Here is a 23,285-nt window from a genome sequence, read left to right on the forward strand (position 1 = left end):
AAATTAAAAAAAATCATGATGGGTTTCCAATTTTTAAAAAATGATTATAAGTTTCAAAATAAAAAATCATGATTATGGGTTTCAAAATTTTAAAATATCATTATTACAGGTTTCAAATTTTAAAAAAATCATGACTATGGGTTTCTACATTTAAATAAAAATGATTATGGGTTTCTAAATTTAAAAAATGTGATTATGGGTTTCAAAATAAAAAATCATGATTATGGGTTTCAAGATAAAAAAAATTATGATTACGGGTTTCAAAATAAAAGAAATCATGATTATGGGTTTCAAAATTTAAAAAAATCATTACGGGTTTCAAAATAAAATAAATCATAATACATGGGTTTCAAAATTTAAAAAATTATGATTACGGGTTTCAAAATTAAAAAATTATGATTATGGGGTTCAAAATTTAAAAAAATTATGATTACGGGTTTCAAATTAAAAGAAATCATGATTATAGGTTTCAATTTTTTTAAAAAAAATCATCATTATGGGTTTCGAAACTTAAAAAAATTCATGATTACAGGTTTCGCAATTTAAAAAAATCATGATTATGGGTTTCAAAATAAAAAAAATCATGGTTACAGGTTTCAACATTTTTTTAAATCATGATTGTAGCTTTCTAAATAGGGAAAAATCATGATTACAGGTTTCAAATTTTTGATTAAAATCATGATTATGGCTTTAAAAAAAAATGACGGGTTTCCAAATGTAAAAAAAATCATGATTATAAGTTTCAAAATAAAAAAATCATGATTATGGGTTTCAAAATTTTAAAAGATCATTATTACAGGTTTCAAATTTTTTAAAAAGCATGCTTATGGGTTTCTAAATTTAAATAAAAATGATTATGGGTTTCTAAATTTAAAAAAATATGATTATGGGTTTCAAAATAAAAAATCATGATTATGGGTTTTTAAAAAATCATGATTCTGGCTTTAAAAATAAAAAAATCATGACGGGTTTCCAAATTTAAAAGATCATGATTATAAATTTCCAAATAAAAAATCATGATTATAAGTTTCAAAATAAAAAATCATGATTATGGGTTTCAAAATTAAAAAATTATGATTATGCATTTCAAAATAAAAGAAATCATGATTCTGGGTTTCAAAATTTAAAAAAATCATGATTGTGGGTTTCAAAATAAAAGAAATCATGATTATTGGTTTCAAAATTAAAAAAATTATGAATACGGGTTTCAAAATGAAAAAATTATGATTACGGGTTTCAAAATTAAAATAAATCATAATTATAGGTTTCAATTTTTTTAAAAAAATCATGATTATGGGTTTCGAAACTTTAAAAAAATCATGATCACAGGTTTCGCAATTTAAAAAAATCATGATTATGGGTTTCAAAAAAAATAAATCATGGTTACAGGTTTCAAAATTTAAAAAAATCATGATTGTGGCTTTCTAAATAAAAAAATCATGATTACAGGTTCCAAATTTTTGATAAAAATCATGATTATGGCTTTTAAAAAAATGACGGGTTTCCAAATTTAAAAAAAATCATGATTATGTTTCAAAATAAAAAAAATCATGATTATGGGCTTCAAAATTTTAAAAGATCATTATTACAGGTTTCAAATTTTTTTAAAAAGCATGCTTATGGGTTTCTAAATTTAAATTAAAATGATTATGGGTTTCTAAATTAAAAAAATATGATTCTGGGTTTCAAAATAAAAAATCATGATTATGGGTTTAAAAATCATGATTATGGCTTTAAAGATAAAAAAAATCATGATGCCGGGTTTCGGAATTTAAAAAATCATGATTATAAATTTCCAAATAAAAAAATCATGATTATAAGTTTCAAAATAAAAAATCATGATTACGGGTTTCAAAATTTTTAAAGATCATTATTACAGGTTTCAAATTTTAAAAAAATCATGATTATAGGTTTCTAAATTTAAATAAAAGTGATTATGGGTTTCTAAATTTTTTTAAAAAATGATTATGGGTTTCAAAATAAAAAAAATAATGATTATTGGTTTCAATTTTTTTTTAAAAGATCATTATTATGGGTTTCTAAATTGAAATAAAAATGATTATGGGTTTCTAAATTTTAAAAAACATGATTACAAGTTTCCAAAAAAAAACAACCGTGATTATGGGTTTCTAAATAAAAATAAATCATGATTCGGGTTTCAAAAATGAAAAACAATCAAATGAGTGAGGAAGATCAAGCTATGTAATGCATTTTGGACTAGCAGGAATACCTAGAGGTACGCACACTCTCCTCAGAGCTATCTACCCTTGGTTCGAATCTCGACGCAAACATAAACTGCCATCCTGGCGTTTCGCATCGAGGGTAATTTGTCAATGTGTGCGTAGTCTGTTTTTAGCAAAAAAAAAAATTGCTAAAAGATTTTAGTAAAAAAGGATTTCATTTTAAAAAATTTAATCAATTAACTTGAAAGCTACCTGTATCTTAGATGTGCAAAAATCCACACAAAAATCGTCTTCATCGCAAACCTTCTCATATTCCCTCGCCCCACAATCTACTTTTCTTTCTCATATTTATTTTCCTCAGTTACGACCACTCTATCCAGTGTATGTAATGTCAAAATATCTCCTTAACAGATGCAACCGCCTTCCAATGCACGAATTTACTTACCTAAGGCTGCGTTAACATTTTGCACATTTAGCTGGATCTTATTTGGTTGCTCTTTCTCCATTTTATGGCAACGGATGAATGCATTAACCTCAAAGGTCACCTGGCATCCATATGAAACAAGCGTTACGCCTAGGTCCCCCGTCGGTGAAGTGATGCGAGTTGACAAAGTGGAAGACGCAAGGCGGCCATCTTGGATTTTGACGTGGCGACCCAATTTTCAATAGCGTTCTTCCTTATGCGTAGACACACCCACACACCAGATTAGAAGTTGGTACTTCGCTTATTTTTCAAGATATTCCGCTCACAAGGTTCAGACATTTACTTTTCAAGATATTGCGCTCACAAGGTTTAGATATGGTGACAGCCATCTTGGATTTTGACGTGCGACCTAATTTTCAATAGCGTTCTTCCTTATGCCTAGATACAGTCGCGCACCAGATTAGAAGTGAGTAGTTGGTTTATTTTTCAAGATATTCTGCTCACAAGGTTCAGACATACATGGCGGCGGCCATCTTGGATTTTGACGTGGCGACCCAATTTTCAATAGCGTTCGTCCTTATGCCTAGATACACCCACACACCAGATTAGAAGTTAGTAGTTCGTTTATTTTTCAAGATATTCCGCTCACAAGGTTCAGACATTTACTTTTCAAGATATTGCGCTCACAAGGTTTAGATATGGTGACAGCCATCTTGGATTTTGACGTGCGACCTAATTTTCAATAGGGTTCTTCCTATGCCTAGTTGCACCCACACACCAAATTAGAATTCGGTCCTTCGCTTACTTTTATAAAGATATTGCAGTGCACGCACGCACGGACGGACGGAAGCACGCACGGACGCACACACGTACGGAGGGTAAAACCATCGCCCCCCTTTCGCTCCGCGGTGCGACGGGGGACAATTAAGCATTATCCCAACATTATTCTAAAATCCAATTATTTGGTTGCTCTTTTAGGCAGGTTTTACTTATGGACTAAAATGTAGTTTATTACCTCCGCCAGCGAAGGTAGACCGATTCCGAAGGTAGTTTCACCCTTGTTATTTTCGAAATCGAAGATTTTAAAAGTATATTGGTTGGTATTGTTGCATTATTCTGTCTGTTTGTCTGTCTGTCAATCACATACAGGTCACAATTTTAAACCAATCTTCACGAAATTTCGCCAGATGGTAGAGTTGGTCATAAGGAATAAGGCTATTGATTTTTAGGTCAAAGGTCAAAGGTCACCTTGAGGTCAAATTTCTAAAATTGTCATTTTTCATCCGATTGACTTCAAAATTGAACAGCATTTACATATTGAGTCACTAAATTGGGAAACCAACTATTTTAGAGGTCAAAAGGTCAAACTCCCAAAGTAATCAATTTTCATCTGAAAAATTATCAATTGTCATCCGAATGACTTGAAAACTAAACATCAATTGCATACTGCCTCACTGATTTGGGAAACCAATTATTTTAAGGTCAAAAGGTAAAAGGTCAACTCAAGATCAAACCTCTGAAATCATCAATTTTCATTTGAAAAATTGTCCATTTTCACCCTATTAACTTGGGAATTAAACAGCAATTGCATAGTGCCTCACTGAATTGGGAAACCAATTATTTTAAGGTCAAAAGGTAAAAGGTCAACTCAAGATCAAACCTCTGAAATCATCAATTTTCATCTGAAAAATTGTCCATTTTCACCCTATTAACTTGGGAATTAAACAGCAATTGCATAGTGCCTCACTGAATTGGGAAACCAATTATTTTAAGGTCAAAAGGTCAAAAGTCAACTCAAAATCAAACCTCTAAAATCATCAATTTTCAACCGAAAAATTGTCCATTTTCATCCTATTAAGTTGGCGCTTTAACAGCAATTGCATTAACGTAACAGCAATTGCATACTAGTTCATTATTGAATTGGGAAAGCAACTATTTTTGAGGTTAAAAGGTCAAAGTTCAACTTAAGGTCAAACTTATAATATCATCAATTTTCATCTGAAAAATATTCCATTTTAATCCGATTGACCAAAGCTTTGATTTAGATCATAAATTTTCATCTTAATAAAATAGACAATTTGATGTATGCATGGCAACTTTTTTTGCGGCGGAAGGGGTGGATTTTGCAAATATCGTGCGACGTCTTTCTTGTTTGTCTGTCTGTCTGTGAGCAGGATATCTCAAAAAGTTATGCATGGATTTAGACAAAATTTGGTGGACAGTTTGGGTGTGTGACAAGGACAAATTGATTATATTTTGGTGAAGATCTGGATCCGGATCCGGATACAAGAATTTTAAAAGTGATTCTTCACCATTGAGAGATAGGGCCAAAAACGATAAGTTGCACGATATTTCACAAAGTTGTGGATAAATTATGACAAAACTTGGTGGATGAGTTGGGTAAGTGGCAAGAACAAGTTTATTCAATTTTGTTTCATGTCGGATCCAGATCTGGCTTATCAGTGGAAACAAAACGGAAACTGTTCAGCCTGGCGGAGGTACGTGCTCTGCTGAATGCTCTTCTAGTACTCTTGTGTTGAAATAGTTTGTAAAGTTGTACAGTTTTTTATTGTTTTTAAAAGAGCTGTCTCAATGGATGTTGAATTGAGTGACGACAAAGTTGTGCGCACAAGCAACCATTCCCAGGGTGTTTGTTGTATATTACACTTCACTGTAAATCAGGATCGCTTTCTTAATTTCCTTATTTCATGGCATGCTTGTTTTTCCCAGAAGCATTTCTTGTTTTATAAAAAGTGGATTTTGGCTGCTGAATCATCCTGAAAGTCTTTCAATGTATACAGCATTCCTAACGTTTATGGCACTCTCTAACGTTTTTTAAATTGTAAGATTGTAATGGCAAACAAATGAATGAATAACAGACTTTCATGAAATTGTTATTCTGATTCTTCTTTCAAGACTGCTTTCACTTCACAACCTTTGAACAGCTACCATTTCCCATCACAGCTGTCAATGTTGTCCATAAAAGGTTTCCACAATTCTGACAAGTTTCCAAAACAAATCTGTTTCTGGTCTCGGGGCGTAAGGTGTTTAAACAACTCTACAAACAACATGCTCACAATAACTCTAGAAAAGGCAACGTTTTCACTTTTAAATATATAAAAAGTTGGAGTTTATTGGACTATTGTGTCTTGTTCGTTTATGATTTTTAACATATTATTATTTTATAATATAATTATTATTATATAATATATTTTTTATTATATTATTTATTATATAATATATATATATATAATATATATTATTATATAATAATATATATTATTATATAATATTTTATAATATAATTATAAAATATAATTATTTGCGAATGTCACCAGTATGTCTATGTATCTCCTTAAATAATGTAAAACGAAGCAAAGAAGCTCGTACCCTTCTCCTTGTAGGAAACGGGCCTGATATTATCACAATAGGTCATTTTTCATCATCATATTTCCATCATCATCATCATCAGTTTATCATATTTCCATCATCTTCGTAATACCACACTATTCTGAATATAAAATCACACCCAAACGGTTTGCATGGTCTTCCCAAAGGGGCAAAGTTGCCAAGACACATCAATTTATTCGGGGAGTGTATTTGACCCTCCAACCCCTGTATCACATTATCCACAACATTGCTATTCTGAGTGAAAGCAGCCATGTTGCTATGAGCATGAGTGGTGTTTGGCATTAATTTCACATAAAAATGTTTTTATGTTGGTTCGCCTGCAGTGACACAGAGAAGAACCTTGCAGAGCTCTCTCTTCCAGACCCTCATTTCTGTGAGTCGTGCAGAGTTAGTGTCAAAGTAATAAAACTAATGATCAAATGTAAAGCAAAGGGAATGTGAAATAGCTGTGTGAGTTGCTGCTGCCAGTAACTGTCTGTCCCACCTTAAACAATGGCAGGCATATTCCATCAATCCACTCAAGCTGGAGTCTCGGCAGCTCATCTTTCCTGTTTCGGTCGAAGATAGCCTGCAGACAGTTACACGGCACACATAACCACACTCCTTTTGCAGTCAGACGATGCTGATTCCTAGGTATGAATGCGGTTTTACTTATTGGATTACTAGCAAAGGTAGCTGGTGTTGCCGAGTTACGAGAAGTCGCGGGAATATTAAGGGAAATAGTAAGAGAAAAAGGGGAGAGAGAGGAGAGGGTTAGAGTAGGGAGGGTGAGGGAAGGGGGAGGTATGGATGGGGAATGGAGTGGGGAAAGAGAGGAGGGGAAGAGAGAAGAGGTGAGGGAGAAGTGGAGAGGGAGAGAGGGGAAGGAGAAAGGTTGGGGGGGGGGGGGGGTGGGGAGGGGGAAAGATAAGCCTCACCACATTTTCCTCTTATGTACACTCCTGGTGGGAGAGGTGGTGTTAGGAGCAAAGTGGGAGCAAGAGAGAAAGGGAGGGGGGAGAGAGAGGCAGTGGTGTGGGATAGAGAGAGAGAGAGGGGGGGGGGGGGAGTCGGCAGGAGGCAAGTGGGAGTGGAGAGCGAAGCCTCACCATACAGTCACGTGAAAAAGTAAGTACTGACTTTTTCCACATGCGAAATTTGCATTTATGTTTATTTAAATTATACAATGGACTACAAAATGTAAATGTTTCATGATGTTTGTTATATTATATCACCTTTACCTATCAATATTGTTGAAATGAAGATCAAATAGCTGTATGTTGGAATATGTTGAAAAAGTCAAAACTTTACATGGGGTGTACTTACTTTTTCACGTGACTGTATGTGTCAACCTTTCTGTTTGTTTATCTGTCAGTCATTTTCCTTCCTGTTGAAAAGCATTATTCCATCACCAATTTAGTGGTGTGTGTGCGTGTGTGTGTGTGTGTGTGTGTGTGTGTGTGTGTGTGTGTGTGTGTGTGTGTGTGTGTGTGTGTGTGTGTGTGCCCTATCCAGGCCATAACGTTTTTACCATGCTAACAAATCTTACTTTTTTTTTTTTGAGATGTCGTCACCAAGTTTAGTTCGAGTACAAAGCAGATGCAGATGAGCTTTGCATTTTTATTTGACTATTTCTCTGTTAGGCCACGGACATACTGATCTCTGTCCTATATCCAATGAGCCATAAAAGCCCTTAAACATAAGGTAAACATGCATACATAAAATAAGAAATAAGCAAAACCTGCTATTGAAATTGTTTTCCAACACACCAAGTGTATTTCACAACTACATCGATTAATTATCTCATTTAATTTTGAATTTATGCTTCATTCACAGGGATCCAGGTGTTGAGAAAACGGTGGTAATTTTCAATATCCTATCGTCATTGTGCAAGAGTAATTACACCAGCATGTATTCACACCTAAATGTCGTTCATCCAAAACAGGCAAGTTTCACTGCAAAAAGATGACGAAATGGCCAGAATTGTCCTCCCTCTGGATGATGAACAAGAAACTGTGACATCTTTGTTGGCAGCAGGCCATAGGGCATGCAGCATAATCAGGTGGCCAATATTGGTCATGGTTAGATGGTCCCAGGCCTTGGTTGCAGATTGAAAAAGCCAAATCATTACAGCAATTTGGCATGAACACGTGACCCCAGAATTAACAGCTGCTTGAAAGCTAGTGCCTGCATTCAAGTCTATTTTAGGCAACCCAACCTATCACTGAAGTATGCTGGCAGAGTTAATTATTTTCTTATACTGGAATTAGTTAATTTAATTATTGTGTTGGAAGGAAGTTAGCATGATATATTCAAGAAAGAACTTTTTGCTTTAGTTCTGAGACATAAAGTAGCCAATGCCATCTTTTTTGATCAATGCTCATCCTTATTTTACATTCTCTGTACAGACAGAGCGTTGGTTCCGCCGTTGCAGTTCCTTGGCTGAGGTTACAACCCTGAACGGGTCTCCACTCCGGTGAAGGATACTCAACTGGTTGTGCAGGAATTTGGTCAGGATAGCGGCTATATCTCACCTACTTTTCCCAGGGGACAGTGTGGGACCTTCAAAAGCCACCATCTAATGCTTGCAAATGAATGAGTAGTATATATGTACAGTATATATACACTACATGGACAAAAGTATGTGAACACCCAAATATCACACCCGTATGTGCTCGTTGAACATCTCATTCCAAAATCATGGGCATTAGTATGGAGTTGCCCCCCCCCCCCTTTGCTGATGATAAACCAGCCTCCACTCTTCTGGAAAGGCTTTCCACTAGATGTTGGCACATTGCTGCGGGGATTTGCTTCCATTCAGCCACAAGAGCATGAGTGAGATCGGGCACTGATGTGGCGATTAGGCCTGGATCGCAGTCGGTGTTGCAATTCATCCCAAAGGTGTTCGATGGGGATGAGGTCAGAGCTCTGTGCAGGCCAATCAAGTTCTTCCACACCGATCTCGACAAACCATTTCTGCATGGACTTTGCTTTGTGCACGGGGACAATTTTCATGCTGAAACAGGAAAGGGCCTTCCCCAAACTGTTGCTACAAATTTGGAAGCACACAATCATCTAGAATGTCATTGTATGCTGTAGCGTTGAGATTTCCCTTCACTGGAACTAAGAGGCCTAGCCCGAACCATGAAAAACAGCCCCAGACCATTATTCCTCCTCCACCAAACTTTACGATGGCACTATGCATTCGGGCAGGTAGCGTTCTCCTGGCATCCACCAAACCCAGATTAGTTTGTTGGACTGCCAGATGGTGAAGCGTGATTCATGACTCCAGAGAATGTGTTTCCACTGCTCCAGAGTCCAATGGCAGTGAGCTTTACACCACTCCAGCCGATGCTCGGCATTGCGCATGGTGATCTTAGGCTTGTGTGCGGCTGCTCGGCCATGGAAACCAATTTCATGAAGCTCCCGACGAACAGTTGTTATGCTGACATTGCATCCAGAGGCAGTTTGGAACTCGGTAGTGAATGTTGCAACCGACAGATGATTTTTACGCGCTACGCACTTCAGCACTCGGCGGTCCCTTTCTGTGAGCTTGTGTGCCCATGGCTGAGCTGTTGTTGCTCCTAGACGTTTCCACTTTACAATAACAACACTTACAGTTGACCGGGACAGCTCTAGCAGGGCAGAAATATGATCAACTGAGTTGTTGGAAAGGTGGCATCCAATGACCATGCCACATTGAAATTCACTGAGCTTTTCAGTATGGCCCATTCTACTACCAATGTTTGTCTATGGAGATTGCATGGTTGTGTGCTTGATTATATATACCTGTCAGCATTGGGTGTGGCTGAAACAGCCAAATCCACTAATTAGAAGGGAGTGTCCGCATACTTTTGGCCATGTATATATATACATGTAATATATATATAAAAACTAAATTTCGGTCGCTCGTAATTTTGGAGTGCGTTAAGCGCACTTCGGGTCCTATCCCACTCCTGACACCAATTGTTGTGGTTCTCTCGCCGGCCTTCTTCCCCTTATCAAGGGGGGGGGGGGGATTAATCCCCTTGTCTTGTCATCCTTGTCCTCCCGAACTTACTGGACCTGCGGCTGCCGCACACGAATAACTTCGTGCTTCAGCAGGTTGCGAACCAGCCACTACGAACGCCAATTGGTCCGTTGCATGATAGCTTACCTTCATACACGCATACATACATATATATACACAGCCTTTTATTATTATAGATATTGTTAGGATTGTGGGGGGTAGATGATGGAATCTCATAGTAAAGGTAGGATTGTATAATTATAGCATGGACCGTGGATGCGTAGGAGACATCTCGATGTATTTACGTAGGGAAACTGGAGATTAAGATTGCTTATGTGTCTTCACCAGGGGGGGTGAAGCTGTGTTATCTAGATATGGATTAAGGTTAGTTCCCCCAGTATGTGATTGTCTCCTGTGGCTTTTCCCCACATTTTTACAACTACAACAAGGCCGGCCATATAAACCTCCGTTTAAACAACAACAACAACAACCGCCAACAAAGGCCAAGCAAACAGGCTATCAAACTAAGCCCCACCTCCAAAAGATTGTAACCGGCAGGCCACGACCGCAAAGTTCAGGATTGGTCGGGGCGACGTCATGCAGAAGCTTCAAGCAAGAGGAGGAAGAGGAGTGGCTTTTGTCTTTTTGCACGGACAAGAAAGCTGGGCCATTTTTGTCCGTACTGGGAATTTTCTGTGCTTGTGCTGTCAAGTGGTGGATAGAAATGACGTGATGGTCCCAATTGGAGTATGTACCTACGTACCTTCCCTCCAGTGGTGTACCACTTTCTTTTGTTCCTGGATGGAAATTTAAACGGCCGAGCAAAACCGTTGGTACCCGCCGATGTAATGCCAATTTTGTTATGGTCGGTCGCTACTCTGGGTGCAAGCAATGGCGGACCAATGGAAGAAAAGACATTCACGGACAAAGGGAAAGGAAACGTTTAACGATTTGATTTATTTACAAATATTTACAGTGTAATTATTCAATGGGAAAGAAAAATTAAAGAAAAGCAGGAACTTAGCTTATCCTACGCCTTATTATGATTACAAAACAAATACTCGTAAACACTACATAAGCCCAGCGCACATTCACGAGGTAGGGGGAGGAGAAAATGAACGTTGGAAACCTGTTAGTACAATGGCCACAATGTTCCAGATGCCTCTCCTCACGACACCTTTTGGCCTGAGCTCACCAACGAACACCAGGCCGGCAAAGGGCAGTCCCCAACATGAGCAGGTAATGGTGATCCCAACACGGACAGGCAGGTGAGAAGTGTTGGGAAGCGTGCAGAGTGAGTGCGTTGGGGACCATGTAGATTGTAGACTGTAGAGCGAGTGCCAGGGACACGTGGAGTAAGCACGGTGCGATCTTGTGCAGGGTAACGAATACGTCGTGGCCTCCTGCAGAAAGTGAGTATCGTGCACACGTGCACGGAGAGGGAGTCCGGCAGCCAGCAGAGAGCAATGAACATGTGCAAAACAAGCAAAGTTCAAGGCTTTTTTGTCGTGTACACGTGCAGTGAGAGGGAGCAGGGAGAGTCCGGCCAAGAGAGCAATCATGTGCAAGGTGAAGAATGTCCAAAGCCAAGAGAGTGAATCACATGCAGAAGCCTGTGAGAGGGTCAGACCAAGAAAGGAGCACACGTGTATTGCCGACAGAGTCCAAGAGCCAAGAGCGAGAATAATGCATGCAGATACTAGGTGAACCCGGGAGAGAGAGAGAGAGAGAGAGAGAGAGAGAGAGAGAGAGAGAGAGAGAGAGAGAGAGAAAACATGTGTGTAAGGCCTTGTGTCAGGCCCTTGCCGAGCGTGGGGGGGGTGTTTGAGGGTGTCCTGGCTCCCGATTGGTGGAGCCCATCACTCCACCCCCTCAAGCTCCCCTGAAGTTCCTCAGGCCCTGATTGGTGGAGTGTCGCTTCCCCTGCCCCACAAACTCTCTCAAAGGAACTTTTATCTGGTGCTTGGATGGTGTGCCTTTGAGCTTGTGTGCATTGCCTGGAAAACTATCCCTTATGAGTGGAGGGCCTGTCTTTCCCCTTCCACAATGCATAACGACATAATAACCAGAAATAAGGGGAAGGGGGCTAAGATAGTGGTCTGCTATGAAATAACTATTCTAAGGTCATGGTGGTTGCCATTACTTTTTAGTGTTTTCCCAAAACCGCAACAATATATATTTCTATCCAAACTCACTGATTTAAATATTTAGTACTTTAGTACTTTTTAGGTGGGTTTGAAATTGGCAAGCTGATGTAACACAAACCCACAATTCCAAAATAAAAATCTGTCAATAAATGTCTGTAAATGAAAGTCAATTTCTTGTGATCGTGCTCATCATGCAAGGTCATGTAACACAGCATTATCGGGTCACGTGGTCTGCCATTGTTTTTGGTCATGTAACGTTCCCGGAGCGGTGCTATGCCATACACATTTCAATGGAGGCACTTTGTATCCTCCCCCACCCTGAACCCCTAGGACTATGGATTTTTTTTATCACCTAAAACTAACCCGCATTTGAAAATTGAAATTTCTATAACTGTGAACTGTGAAATAAACATGACAATAATGCCTGTAAATGAAAAAAAGAAAAGTATCTGTAAATGAAAATTCACGTAAAAAATCCGTAAACGCATCCGTAAAAAAAAAACCTCAATCGATATATAGCATTTAAAAATTGTAATTTATATAACTGTAAACTGTGAAATTAAAAACCTCAATCGATATCTAGCATTTGAAAATTGTAATTTATATAACTGTAAACTGTGAAATAAAAACCTCAATCGATATCTAACATTTGAAAATTGTAATTTCTATAACTGTAAACTGTGAAATAAAAACCTCAATCGATATCTAACATTTGAAAATTGTAATTTATATAACTGTAAACTGTGAAATAAAAACCTCAATCGATATCTAACATTTGAAAATTGTAATTTATATAACTGTAAACTGTGAAATAAAAACCTCAATCGATATCTAACATTTGAAAATTGTAATTTATATAACTGTAAACTGTGAAATAAAAACCTCAATCGATATCTGGCATTTGAAAATTGTAATTTACATAACTGTACACTGTGAAATAAAATTTTCAAAGAAAATTTACTTTGAAAAACCGTAAACGCATCCGTAAAAAAACAAACCTCAATCGACATCTAGCATTTGAAAATTTTAATTTATATAACTGTAAACTGTGAAATAAAAACCTCAATCGATATGTAACATTTGAAAATTGTAATTTCTATAACTGTAAACTGTGAAATAAACATGACAATAATATCTGTAAATGATAAAATGGAAACGCGATCATAAATGAAAACGTACATTTAAAAAATGTAAACGCATCCGTAAAAAAAACCTCAAATGATATCGAGCATTTGAAAATTGTAATTTCTATAACTGCAAACGGTGAAATAAAAATATCAATGAAAATTTACATTAAAACCGTAAACGCGCCCATAAAAAAACCTCAATCGATATCAAGCATTTGAAAATTGTAACTTCTATAACTGTAAACTGTGAAATAAAAAAATATCTATGAAAATTTATGTAAAAACCGTAAACACATACGTAAAAAAACAAAAAACAACATAAATTGATATCTAGCAGGTCAGTGATGATTGCCTATAATCATAAATCTTCTATTTATTATGCACCTACATATTGTTACGGTCCGCGGATTAGATGTTATTTTACCAAGCGGAGGTATAACCGCGCCGAACAGTTTTTCCCTGACTAAACCCGATTCACCCGATTCACCCAAAACGTTGGCCGTATCGCGCCACCGCTATTCAATCGGGAAAAGACTAAGATGACACGGATGTGAAGAAAAGGAAGACGAAGGCAAAGAAAGGTTTGAAATACAATTACTATTTATTACTATTTACAGGCTCAAAGTAACCAAGGAGAAGGAAAGATAATAAAATAATATACAGAAGCTTTTAGAGACACAGGGAAAATACTAGCTTATCTAACAGGCTTACTTACTACCCAGGACAGAACAAACGAAGACACAGACTCACGCGGGGAATTGCTGAGTGGATTGGCTGGAAGGAGGTGTGTGGCTGGAGGGGGAGGACGGCACGGAGCTGGCTGGGGCTTGATCCCGCACGGGACGTCGGGCTGGACCTCGACGGCCGCTGATGCCACCGGGCCTGTCGTGTGCGCGGGATCACTGGTCGGAGCTGCTTGGTGGAGCCGACACGCTGGTGGGGGGTCTGGCGTGACGGGTTCTCTCCTCTCTCTTTCTTGGTCCAACCACTCTTTCTCCACCAACAACTCAACGCAACCACTCAACGCAACCACTGACCACCCCTGACGACCAACTCAGCTCTTGTCATGGACCTCTCTACGCGCTCAGCTCTTGGACTCATCTCCTTGTCTCAGTAAAAGCGCATCTATTTTTGGGGGCGTCTCTCATGGGTTATATATAGCCCCACCCTTGAACCTTTGCGAACCTCCCCGATCGCTCTTCCTCCGCCCTCTCAAACCAAACCCCTCGTGCTCGGTTGGTTGTTCGGGGCTGGCTCACTCCTCCCCTCTATGACGAGGTGGAGACACGCCCTTCTTCTCCGACCCTGCCTCGTGGTCAATGGCGGCAATTGGAGGGGATGTAATTGGCAATGGCAATTGAGGCCTGGCAATGACGAAAGGGGAAATGGAGGTTTTTTGGGGAATGGGAATGAAGGGAATCTACTCTTATTTCACTTGGTGCAATGGAGTATTTAAATTAATGGGAGACACAGCCTTACCCTAAGACACATAATAAGATATAAGCTACTGAACAAGGGTTTTATCGTGTCCTGCAATGTGGTGTTTATGGAATAACTACCGAGACGCCCTTTGACCTTTACACTACGGAGGTATTCACAAGGAATCATTACATTTTACAGAGGGTGATATTTACAACAATTTACACTACAACAACAACAACAAAAAAACCATTCTCATATCCACAACAATATAAACCAAAATATAAACCATATTTAACACCACATATAAATATAAACCACATACAAACCATATTTAACACCACATATAAATATAAACCACATACAAACCATATTTAAACCAAAGCTTTCAGAATCATTGGAATCTCCCGCGATGAAGCTAACTCCGAGGACCTTTCACTCACTCACCGCAGGCAGGTAGGTGGTCTTTCTTTCTTCTACCGACTCCTCTCCGGCCTTGCTCCCCCAGCTCTCTCTGTGCTCTGTCCCCCCAATATTCTTACAGGTCGCACAAGATCTGCCAGCAACCCTCTTCTGGTGAAACTGCCAAAATCAAGACTCTGTGCTCACCTTCACTCTTTCATTCCTCTTTTCTCCCGCCTCTGGAACAAACTCCTTCACTCTCTTCAGTCCCACTCCTCCCTCCAGTTCTTTAAAACAGCTGTTCACCACCATCTCTTATCTTCCCCCATCCAAAACCTTGATCTTTTCTACCCCCGTTAATAAAGCCCAGATGCACTTTGTTGAAATACCGACTTCTTTCTTTGAAGTCCTAGCAGTGTCCATGTGTTTTCTACCACCCCCCCCCCCTTCCCATGCCTCCTCCCCCCAAGCCCTCTCCCTCGCACAGATCTCCCGATGTCCCTGTTATCTACTGTTGTACTTGTGTGCTTCCCTCTCTCTCCTCATCTTGTCTCCCGCTCCCTTGATCATATGTTTTTTGTGTCAGTTTGTTTTTATGTGATTAATGTTAGCTCTTACACGAGCCTCGATCTTGTATACAAAAAATATATATATATCTGAAGCATGGTTCGTTATTACTTACACAATGTGTAAGTAAACCCCATAAGTACTATATAATTTGGCAAGTGTTTGTGTGTTTGTTTATTTACAGAGCTTGGATTATGTGACGGAGGGAACTTGCTTGCAAGCTCGGCATACCAACCCGTGCCTCATGTGCTCACCTGAAGGAGACCCCATACACATTGATCTCCCATTCTGTCTCGTCTTTCATCTGTCTTATAAATAAATAATTCAAGGTGATATATAGATAATAGAATAGAGAATGGTAAAAGGTATATAAATAAATAATTCAAAGCTGTATATTGCTAGTAGAGATGTTAGTGTTTTTTGGAATGCTAGTGGAGACTGATTTTTGAGAGTGCTAAGAAGGCAATTTGTGCTCCACGGTGCTCAAGGATAGAATTCAATTAAAATAAAATCAAGATTTTAAAGGCTGCAGAAATTTTTTTCTTCTGAAGTTTACCACGGCGATGTACCGTCTTTTACACCACCTTATTTAACACGCTCAATTAGTCATTCGTGCCTGTTGTTTGTGTCCTTTATGACATCCATAAAACAGTAAGTTGCCTGTTTGGAATGATATTCAATTGTGTTTGACTGCCAGACAGGTAAACAGACTCAAAAAATGACCTCATTACCTTAAAATGACCTCTGTGCGGCGCATGCGCGATCAGGATGAGATTTCGTACATTTTGCCAAATTGAGAGCTAAACTACAGGTTTGTGTTCTGATTCATTTTCACCATTGTTCAAAATATAGAATTCAATTAAAATTATGTTATTCTTCAATCACAGACTGAAGTCTGTAGACAGACAGACAGACAAAGTGAACTAATTGCTTATAATCCTGCTTTTCCCTTCACACGTGGGGGATAAAGATGTGTGTGTGGGTGTGAAGACAGTAAAGTGTATATAAATAAATAATGCTCCTGAAAGTATATACAATCCTGTACTGTTCTCTCCCGCAATTCTATTTTTTAATGGGAAAATTTCTGAAACAAACTAATGTGTCCCATTACTTATAGCTCTGAACCGAAAAACTGAAAAAATCCGAAAAAACAGGAAAATTGATATGCCTCATGTCCGCATATTATGGCATATGCTGAATATGAAAGCAATGCGTCTCGTGATTTTCAAGTCGAGGCTCTGGATGGATGGACGGACGGACGGACAAGTTCCCAAACAGGCTGAAACCTAATTGGGAGGCTAAAAAGAAACATTCTCGTTAAGAATGAATTTCTGGAGATGTTCATCTGAACAGAACACATTTCTGCTAAACAAAGATATGACAGATGTCAGATTTCAACAACTGGTAATTTTCACAACAGGTCACAACCACAAACAAAAGTCGCCATCATGGAACAAGAATAACAAGAAAAAGAGCAATCAGAGATTGCAAACCCTCGCCAGGATGTATTTTTAGTGGTGTTTAAGGCTTTTGTGTTAAAACAAATATGGCGGCCGAACCACGTGACCGATGACATCATTATTTTTTTTTCTCCACGAATTTATTCTTAGATTATGCTCAAGAAATTTCATTTAGATCGGATGACGTTTTGTACTTGTCGAATTATGACGTCATAATGGAGGCACCTATGACATCATTAACATATTTTATTCCCCATGGAGAGTTCTTTACAATGAGCCATGTCTCAATTTTTTCTATTCAGCGCTTTTGGAGATATAGAGGTGCAAAGTTTTTCGGTTTTTTCCAAGATGGCGGCCGAACCACGTGACCTATGACGTCATAATTATCATTACAAAATTATACAGGTGAAGTTGCACCTATGTTCAAAATTCCCTGTCAATCAGACCAACGGTTGCAGAGAAAATAATATTTATTCTGTGCGGACAAACAGACAGAGACAAACAAACGGACTCAAATGCAAGACCCTCTCCTCTGGTGAAAGTATAAAACACATGGACACTGCAAGAACTTCCAGGAAAGAAAGAAGTCGGTATTTCAAAAAAACGTGGATTTGGGGTGAATTAACGGGGGTAGAAACGATCAAGGTTTTGGATTGGGGAAGATAAGAGGTGGTGGTGAACAACTGTTTTAAAGACCTGGAGGGAGGAGTTTGATTGAAGAGAATGTGGGCGTTTATTCCAGAGGCGGGAGAAAAGAGGAATTAAAGAGTGAAGGTGAGCAGAGAGTCTTGATTTTGGCAGTTTCACCAGAAGTATCATTAATATGCTATGAGTCTTTTTGTGGGTGGGTCTCCACCAGTTTTGCATCGTGAGATGGTGAAATATGGTTCTGCTGAAATGTGAATCGCCTACCCAGTTTCAGCTTCATGGCTGACTCAAGCAGGTTTTCATCAAGGATTCTCCTGTACTTTGCACCGTCCATTGTCCCTTCTATCCTGATAAGCTTGCCGGTCCCTGCTGATGAAAATCAGCCCCATAATATGATGCTGCCACCACCATGCTTGACAGTAGGGATGATGTTGATGTGCAGTGTTAGGTTTGCACCAGACAAACCACTTTGAATGTAGACCAAAAAGTTGAATTTTTGTCTCATCTGACCTCAAAACTTCTCTCCACATGCCTGAAGTATCATAAAGATGCTTTTTTTGCAAACTTCATACGAGCTTTTAGATGTGTCTTTTTCAGTCATGGCTTCTTTCTTGCCACCTGTCTATTGAGGCCAGCTTTGTGAATTTTTATGCCTCCGCCCCCGAAGGTGGCTGGAGGCATTATATTTTCGGGTCGTCCGTCTGTCCATACATCCATCCGTATGGGCTAAACCTCGTTTTTCTCAGCAACCACAGGTCCGATTGAGACGAAACTTTCAGGATAGGAATGACACCAATCAAGAATGTTTTTATGATAATTGTAATGTCATAGGTAACGTGGTATGGCAGCCATCTTGGATGATATTCAAATAATTAAACAATTATTTCTCGGAAACCGCTGAATGGAAAAATTTGAAACTTGGCGCATTGTCAAGTATTCCCAATGGGGAATAAAAGCATGATAATGATGACATCATAGGTGAAGTTGTATACCAGCCAAAAATGTTTTAATCGAATTCCTTATCCAAAAAATCTGAAATTGCATGCACATGATCTATGACACATTTGTGTTGAAATATTAAATTGATGACATCATAGGTCACACGGTTTGGCAGCCATATTGGATTTAGCCTAAAACCCTAAAAAACATCTTTTCCCAAACCACCAAATCGATTGACTCAAAACTTTACGTGTGTCATTTACTAGGCATGGCGATTAAAAGTTGATCACAAAAACATCATTGGTCACATGGTATGGCAGCCATATTGGATTGAAGGAAAATATTAAATAATTATATCTCTGAAACCACTTATCCTATCGATGCAAAATTTTACAAATATCATCTAACACCACTGTTGCATATAGTTTTAAAATTATGATGTCGTAGGTTATGTGGTTTGGCAGCCATCTTGGATAGAAAAATGAACCTTATCCAATCAACACGAAACTTCACAAACATGACCCCCTACCCATATATGTGCAGAGTGTACATTTTTATGGTCATATGTCACGTGGTGTGACAGCCATATTAGCTTGAAAGTTTTGATTGGAAGGTGGGGGGTGGGAAAGCCGATAATTGATTAGCTTGAAAGCCGATAATGAAAAAAATCCTTCTCTGAAACCGCTTCACCGATCGATGTGAAACCTGTCATGGCTGGTGAAAATGTGATACTTGAAAACAGCTGAAGGGATTTAAATCAAACTTGTTTATTTTTAGGACAGTGAATGAGGGCATCTACCTGTTGCTCTTCTGCTCTTCCTTCGGGACTATGCGGCGGCATATCAGCGACACAGTCGCATTGCTTTAGTTTTTTTTTATGTTGAAGGCTCCAGTCACGGACTATATAGTCCTCCTCGAGGCTAGGCCTTAAATAAGAGCTGCATTGATAGAAAAATGAAGAAAGCGAGAATAGTCTGAGTTTTTGAGGAAGTAAAAAAATCTGCTGTTTGAAAAGGAGAAGGTCATAAGTGTTTGGAAATACCATGGGAAGGTAAAGAGTTCCAGAGTTTGGAAGTGGTGGGGAAGAAACAAAGTCATAATGGCCCAACCTTGAGTTGCCAATGGCCACACAATAATCATGCAATGTAGGGGCTGTCGAGTATTCCCTGGTCTCGCTAATGGCAGAGGTACACAAGCAGCAAGTTCTTGGGAGCAGAAACCGAAGAAATATCTGTAGAAAAGAGTGACTTTGAAATCTTTGTGTCACCCTCTCCTGAACGATGCTTCTCCACCACTTTATGTTTGACTTATTTGGAAAGCTCCTTGGTCTTCACATTTGCCTTATTGGTTGACCAAGTGAGTGGCAACTTAAAACTCCTCAGATAAGTGGTATGGGGGAGATAAATTTTTAAGTTGAACAACTGATTACATACAGTTGAAACCTATTACACTTATTTTGTCACTTTTCAAATAAATAATTAGCTCCTTTAGTGATTTAAGTTTAATTCGGCAAATGGTTTCAATATTTATGCAAATGAGAATCATCTGATTTTCTCTGTTAATCCAACTTATTCACACTTTATCTGATTTTGTAAATCGATATCACTGGAGTCGTTTGTGAAGACTCGCTATATTAAGTTTGATTTGAAAGAATCATGAAATAAGCTCAGGTAGCATCAAAATGTGAAAACGTTCGAGAATACTTTTGCAGGCCACTGTATATATCGATTTTGGCTCTATTTTTCAATGTTGACAAATACTTTAAAAAAAATTATTGGACCCAGATCCGGATCTTTACCAAAATCTAATCGATTCGTCATTGTCACACAAGCAACCTGTCCACCAAATTTCTTCCAAATCGGTCCACAACATTTTGAGATATATTTCTCGCAGAGAGACAGATAAACAGAGAGGGGTGAAAATATAACCTCCATCCATCTTTGGTGGCAGAGGTAATAAACTACACAACGGCGCTTCCTTCGGCCATGTGATTTGTTTCCATCTGGGTTCAGAAGGTTAAATGTACCCAACCAAGATGCCCTTTTGATTACTAAGTATATTTGAAATTTGTTCTCGATGGTTCCGTATACAATGAAATGACCACTTTCTTAATGCAATTACTTCATGGCCAAGTTAGTATATTTTTTATGAGGTCTCGTAAACATTGTGCTGTTTTTCAAACAAAAAGTAAATCCTAATTGTGCATCGTAAAACAACGCATTTACATTTTATTGCTATGGCAAAGACCTAAAGCATGGTTTAGCAATGTTTGTGGTGGGCCTGCAGCAGAACATAGTTAGTTAGAGTAATGTAATGACATGATCATTGCCGTTAGGTGACATCAACATACAGTATTCCTCCGCAAAATATAAAATATTGTGACCTCCCTACATCCTTTTATATTTCTAAATAAGATTAAGGTTCATGATAGAGAGAGAGTTGCCTTGGGTTAAAATAGAATGAAGGCAGTGTGAGGTAGTGGGTTCAAAGTTTGACACAATACGTAAGGGAGTTAATAAACAGGAAAATAGCAGGGGAGGAAACACTGCGACCTGCAAGTAAGAGGGTCGATTTAGGCTAGGTAAGTTGAATTGTACAGAAAATATTGTGGGTACAGGTGGGGTGTGACATGAGATGGTAGTGACCAGCTGGTTGAAGTTCTGGAGAGAAGAGTGGGAATAAATATCCTCAGGAAGGTGGTTCATGAAAAACACGTGAAAAAAGAGTAAGAAAAGGGTGAAGGAATACAGTAGGCCTGGATTTTGAGCATTTATTCAGGACGGAGCGACTGGTAGAATGCGTGCATCCTGGAGTAGCTGGGGTGGTCTGCTGAAAGAGCAGAGAGGAGAGGCAGTACAAACGGAGAGGTCACCAATCTGTCTCTGATGAGTGCAACGAACCCTGTGCTTCGACTTCATTTTGGGAAATTCCAATGTTGTTGAGAGATTTAGATTCCACAGATTCCAAGAGAGACAAATATGCTGGGGCTCCACCCCATAGGAGAGAGCAATACTCCATTGAGCTTTGAACAAATCTTGTACACGAGGAGTAGTTCTAATTTTTTTAAGGAATGACTTGGAATGATGGAAGATGCCCAGTCTGTGCCTGGCCTTTGAGGTCAGATTTGCTATCTGATTAGCCAAGGAGAAGTCATGGATGATGACAAAGCCGACTGAACATCTTCCAGTTGCTGAATATGGTGATAGATAGGTGGGTTCATTCGATGATCCTTCCAGAATGAGAAAGTGAGACAAGACTTACCAGGATTGAAAGACATGTTCCATTTAACAGAGCAGCTGTAATCATTTCAAGATCAGAGAATGATGCACCTGCTATCTGCCTATCATTCGGATGACATAGTGGCAGTGATATAGTGTTCAATTACAGTACACCACCATGTTGAGTCATCTGCAAAAAGGAAGAGAGAATTTTCCAGAACATCAGAAAGGTACTTTATGTATATGAGTAACACGACTTGGATCAAGACAGCATGTTGGGGCACTTCAGGTGCCAGCGTGTTGGAGTACCTCTCCCAGAAGGAAAAATATTATAAACCACAAACATGTATAATTACCTTTTTAAATAGTCGCTAATGCTGTTCAACACTAAACTGAAAGGAAGGAAACCCGGTGTATGTTCAGGTACCAAGCGGCTAGCTAGCGCTTGCCAAGCCAGCCGTTCCTTATCAACGGTTTTGATTGGAGTGCTTGTTCGAATTATTAAGCCACTTGGTGAGTTCTCTACAATAATATTGGTAACTGAACACACCCGATGTTCTTGAGGCCCGACCTTAGATCTACTGTAATCTATATACCCCAGAGATGAATGACCCCTCTTGCTGCTCCCGCAGGGAATATGGGTATTTCAAAATGAAAACATTTATCATACTGAACAAAATAACTGAATGAATGTACATTTAAAGGAGGGAGAGGTACCTTGCCCCACTTAATTTTAACAAAACATCAACAAAGGGTCAAGTAAAACACTCATGCCAGTGAAGATCTCCTTATGTAACCCCACTTGCAAATATTCCTTTTGTAGCTGATTTAAACTTTTGTATTCCTCTTCTCCACGTGCATAAATTCAAGTCCAAAAACAATTTAAAGATAAATAAGAAAAAAGGAAATGAAACTGCTTCATACAAGCCCGACTGATAGTCAATGCTATATATCCCAGCGACAACACGACATAAACTTTATATTCGAGCCGTTTTAAGGGAAAAGTGCTGAAAATAACCAGACTCGGCGGTGTATAAGGGTTAGAGCATCTGCTTTGAGTCTAGGGAGTCGGTGGTTTGAGTCTCAACTTGGCTTAGTCACACTCACACCAAAGACTAAAAATGGTACGTGTTGCTTCTCGCTTGGAACTCAATAGTGGACACAGCATGGATAAACTCCCATGGGTTGGTATCCAAAGTTTATAGCAAAATTTCTCCTTAATTGCCCCACTGACTGCTAAGAGAAAAGTCAGACGCATAAAATGGTACTGCCAGGACCCAGAGTATCCCAGGAAGTTACATCGCCTGTACCTGTCCCAAGGTCACCAGCTGTCTTTATCTGAAGCCAAGCCG

General features: G+C 38.8%; 1 protein-coding gene across 1 annotated transcript in view; it reads right to left on the reverse strand.

Moving 5' to 3' along the window:
- The window catches only part of PDE11A (phosphodiesterase 11A), a 304,458-nt gene that overhangs the window by 4,008 nt on the left and 277,165 nt on the right, over window positions 1-23,285 (reverse strand). The window contains exon 19 of the mRNA XM_068126191.2: window positions 6,503-6,586. Coding sequence (XP_067982292.2) covers window positions 6,503-6,586 — 84 coding nt within the window. The remainder of the gene's footprint in view (window positions 1-6,502; window positions 6,587-23,285) is intronic.

Source organism: Myxine glutinosa, chromosome 10 (assembly GCF_964187855.1).
Source record: "Myxine glutinosa chromosome 10, kmMyxGlut1.1, whole genome shotgun sequence".
NCBI lineage: Eukaryota > Metazoa > Chordata > Myxini > Myxiniformes > Myxinidae > Myxine > Myxine glutinosa.